We start from the raw sequence: 5,071 nt of genomic DNA, 5'->3' as shown, positions 1-5,071 counted from the left end.
TATATAGTAATAATGGACTAGAAATAACTAATCATTATATGGGTTACTTAGAATTGATATTTTTTCATCAACATCTTTCATTCTTTGCCATAGCATGATGGCTATCTAACTACATCTCAGTCAGAGCTATAGCCAATACCATGCCTTCTATTTACTTATGATATTAGGTTTATTAGGAGACCTTAAAGGCTTTATCATATTGCTCTGACTCCCATTGGAACCCAGAGCTTCAAGGAAGTACCCATCAAATCAAAATTAACATTTTTTACCTACTAAGAGCAAAAGTATTCTAACATATACAGAAAACATGCAAGTACAAGTCCCTGCTGTCTAGGAAATGCATGCTCTCTCTGGTTGCTGGTACAAGGCTTAGAAATATTAAACGAGCCGAGGTAGGAGGATCACTTGCTGTCAGGAGTTCAAGGCTAGCCTGAGCAAGAGTGAGACTCTGTCTCCACAAAAAATAGAAAAAATTAGCCGGGTGTGGTGGCACGCACCTACAGTCCCAGCTACCCGGGAGGCTAAGGCAGGAGGATTGCTTGAGCCCAGGAGTTTGAGGTTGCAGTGAGCTATGATGACACCACTGCATACTACCCAGAGTAAAAGAGTGAGGTCCTGTCTCAAAAAAAAGAAAAGAAAAGAAAAGAAAAAAGAAATATTAAATGAGCCGAGGTAGGAGGATCACTTGCTGTCAGGAGTTCAAGACCAGCCTGAGCAAGAGTGAGGCTCTGTCTCCACAAAAAATAGAAAAAATTAGCCAGGTGTGGTGGTACACACCTATAGTCCCAGCTACCCAAGAGGCTGAGGCAGGAGGATCACTTGAGCCCAGGAGTTTGAGGTTGCAGTGAGCTATGATGACACCACTGCATACTACCCAGAGTAAAAGAGTGAGGTCCTGTCTCAAAAAAAAGAAAAGAAAAGAAAAGAAAAAAGAAATATTAAATGAGCCGAGGTAGGAGGATCACTTGCTGTCAGGAGTTCAAGACCAGCCTGAGCAAGAGTGAGGCTCTGTCTCCACAAAAAATAGAAAAAATTAGCCAGGTGTGGTGGTACACACCTATAGTCCCAGCTACCCAAGAGGCTGAGGCAGGAGGATCACTTGAGCCCAGGAGTTCGAATCCAGCCTGGGAAACATGGTGAGACCCCTGCCTCTAAAAAAATAAATGAACAAATAAAATTTCTTAAAAATGTGAGTCCAATAGAAGAACTCTAATCACAGGTTCTGTGGCAATGATTCCCAAATTTGTCAGCAAATTAGAGCCACCTAGGCATCTTTCAAAGCATCCAAAGCCTAGGACTTACCTTGGACCACTTGAATCAGAATCTTTGACAGTGGATTCAGGCATCAGTAGGACCTAAAACTCCCCCAGATGTTTCCAATATGCAGAAAATTTGGGGAACTACTTCTCTGTGACCTCTCTACTTAAGCGTGATTATAGTGCAGACATCACCTGGAGAGTATTTAGAAATCACGGTCTCAGGCCCCACCACAGACCCAGTGGGTGGGGATTGCCTTCCACAAGAACCACAGGTGATGTGGGCAACATTATAGCAGGAGATGGACTGCTCTAGGGCACAGCAAACTGTTCCAGTTGCCACAGTTCACAGGTAGTTTATTTCTGCTTCAGAAATGCAAAAGCAAGTGCACAGAAACAAGAATGGAGATCTGAAAACATTATTTTCTTAAAAGGTAAAGGCTGGATAAATAAAATGGCAAAGTTGGAGCCTCTAGGAAAATTTTTACAGATTTCTCAGATATAAAAATTTTCAGATAAAATTATTCTGCTATAACAAAACATGCAATAATAACTACTATTCAAATGAAAGAAAGAGAACAGAAGGAAGTTCTTCGGTTTGAATGCTAAGTTTGAGCAAAGCTTCCTAAAAAGTCTATCTGCTGACAGACCATCTCCCTTTTCCAAAATAAATGATACACAAAGCTTTCTTCTTTATTTCATTTTAGACACTTACACTACTTGCCCCATACCTTATTCTCTCCGAATCCTCTATTTTAGTGCTATTTAGCTTATTGAATGGACTTTGCAAACCACTTAACATTTGTAAATAGTGTTAATTAATAAAATCTACCTTGAGATTTTTGGGTGGCTTGAAATTGAAGAATGTAGTCAGCTTATTTTGAGAAGCATTAAGTTCTAGAAGATAAGGCATATAGCTTACACAAGACAAATCTGGGGAGGAAATAGATGCAGAATAAGGTAAGCCAATAAAATAACTAGACGAAGGCTTTAAAAACAGCATATGTTACATCAGTATATTTCTTAATTATACCAGTTGCAGGCACATCTTAATTACTGCAGATGAGTAAAATGAATAAAATCAGGATTGTGTGAAATATACAAAAAAAAAGTGTGGAAAACTCTTGATGAGCCAATAATTCAACCTTATTCCCCAGAGCCTGCCCACATCTTGCGTTGCCCTGTTTCCAGTGCAGCCAAGTAACCAACGGCCAAGCCCTCTTCCATGTCTCTGCTCACTCTCCCACGATCTGCTAATGCTCAAATGCCTCCAAACTTGCCAGCCTTAGAGGTAAGGATGAGAAGCTAAAGCCTTAGATAATCCTCTTGATAATTAGCCTCTGAATAACTGAATTAGGTCTTTTCAGAAACACTGGAAATGCTACAATTAGGAAACTCTCTTTGTTGTAAATTAAATTTTGTTTCAGTTGGACTTAATGCTAAATCTCATTAATGATTTGAAGTGATTTTAAATCATTGCTATTATTTTACTTTGACTCTCGATTGGTTCAAAAGTACATCTGAGTTTTGCATTTTATCCCAGGTAAATATTCTGAACTTCGAATACTGAGTGAAGGACTATTGTGCTAATAAAGGATACTCCTAATGAAATTACATATAAATTGTAAAAGTTGTGAAGTATTGTTTTGCCTTTCTTTGACACTTTACAGCAGGCATACTTCGAGGGAGCAGAATGAATTAGGGAAGGGATCAGGAAGACTCACAGAGTAAGGCTTGTAGCCCTGTCTCTACCAATAATTCATTTCTCTACCTGAAAACGGCAATGATAATAGTGTCTCCCTCTCTCTTATTCTAGATCATAGAATGAGCTATTACAACCCCTCAGGGGATGGCCCTAGTGGGAGAATGGAGTCTCCACATCTGCAGCCAAGCAAAATGCTTCTACCTTTCCACTGATGGCACAGACACACGCTCCAGGAGGAGGAGGCCAGCTGGGGCAGTGGGGCCCTGCCCTGGAGCAGGTGGGGCAGGCAGTGTGAGGGGGCCTCCTGCTATCTTTCCTCTCCAAGGGCCACTAAAGCCAGAAAATCCCCACCAGTTTCTATTTTATTTCTCTGAACTAAACCATACCCTCCGTTACCAAATGTAAATAGTTCCAGGAGAGACAATACTTGGACACATTAACACAGGTGGAAATTAATGAGCAAATCAAGGAAGGCTGCCTGTGAGAGGAAACCTGTAATTGCTTTACGGTCCATATCTATTTGTCCCTTCTGAGCTCAGCTACATGTCTGTCAGTGATGGTCTCAACTCTACCGTCCACTGGGCCTCAGACTCCCGCTTGGAGCTGATCTTTCTCAGGGCAGGTAAACTCTGGTACCATGGAGATCTGTCTAAAAGAAGCATCTAGTACTTAGCTAGAGACAAAGAGGTGGTGCGTATATTTCACACTCTGTAGACAGTCAATGTATCCAAATCATTTTAACAGAAAAAAAATCCCTGGTCTGGGATGCTGGATTTGTAGCTTGAGCAAGTCCGTTGTCCCTACTTGGTGCAGTTCCCCGTCTTTCCACTAGATGGCAGGAGCTCCTCGTGTCTACCTCAGCGGTTCTCAAAGTGTGGTCCTAGACCAGCAGCATCAGACTCATCCGGGGAATTTATTCAAAATGGAAATTCTTAGGCCCTCCGCTGAATCTACCGAATCAGAAACTCCGAGGGTGAGGCTGAGCAATCTGCTTTAATAGGCTCCCCAGGTGATTCTGATGCAAGCTGAAATTTGGTCTATATCAGAACATCAGTAAGGCTGTCAACACAAAAAGAAAAATATACTTACACACAGTAGGCTCTCAGACACTTGGTGAATTAATGAAATGAGCCATACAAGATTAATGAAGACTGATCCGGCTGTAGAGAATGCTTCGAAAATCACTGTGGACTCCCTGCTCAGGTGGCAAAGGTATGAAGCCAAATCTCTTCCCTTGTTAGCACTAAGCACTGCGAAAGCCTCCCACCACTCTGCAGTTTCTTATCTAGTAAACGAAACCAACCTTGGAGATGTGGAGTAGGCAAAGTGCTCCTGCCAGAAACACTAAAAAAGCCTTTCTGATGATATGATAATCTGCGATTTGCTTTAAAATAAGCCTGGGGAAGGGGGCAGGGAGGTACAGATGAAACCGGATTGACCATGCGTGTTAATTGTTGAATCTGAATACTCATTCCAGTATTCTCTTTATTTGTGTGTGTTTACAATGTTCCATAATAAAGCTTTATAAAACTAGAAAAAAATAATAAAAGGTCTTTCAAAAACAGCAGCATTTATAAAATAAAAATAGGCTAGAATATTTCTTAGCCATTAAAATAGTGAATTTTAATTATTGGTGTCATATGAGGGTGAAAAATCAGAAAATGAAACAGAGAAGACCATATCAGCAACATTTAATTGTCATAAAAATGGCAGGCAAAAGAAACAAGTAGAAAGATTTTCGCTGAGGAAAGCAGGTCAAAAGTAATGATTTGCTTACTTTCCTGGAAGTCTAAAGAAAAACATTGTACACTGTCAACTTCAAATAAGATCAGAAAATTAGAAACAAGGATCAAGCTTTGAAGAAAATGTGACAATCGTAGGACTAATTTCATTAAATGTGAACAAGATGTTATAACAAATATATAGAACTACAAATGGTGAAGTTAGAGTTGAAAGAATCAACTAAATAAATAAAGACAGCAAAAAGAGGGGAAACAATAAATTTGTGGATCCCTGGTGTTCAAGTACTAAGAATAGAAGAGCTAACCAGGTTTAAAATGTAAATGCAAAAGCAAAATAAGGAAAATAATCCAGTAAAGGAAAAAAAAAA

General features: G+C 40.0%; 1 protein-coding gene across 1 annotated transcript in view; it reads right to left on the bottom strand.

Moving 5' to 3' along the window:
- Positions 1-5,071, bottom strand: part of LRGUK (leucine-rich repeats and guanylate kinase domain containing) — a 97,423-nt gene that overhangs the window by 82,838 nt on the left and 9,514 nt on the right. Inside the window, 1 exon segment of the mRNA XM_012650606.1 lies at positions 2,089-2,244. Coding sequence (XP_012506060.1) covers positions 2,089-2,244 — 156 coding nt within the window.

This window comes from Propithecus coquereli, unplaced genomic scaffold (genome assembly GCF_000956105.1).
Source record: "Propithecus coquereli isolate 6110/MARCELLA unplaced genomic scaffold, Pcoq_1.0 Scaffold335, whole genome shotgun sequence".
Lineage (NCBI taxonomy): Eukaryota > Metazoa > Chordata > Mammalia > Primates > Indriidae > Propithecus > Propithecus coquereli.
Note: the sequence above shows the minus strand (reverse complement) of the source record. Positions and strands in the feature narration are given on the sequence as shown.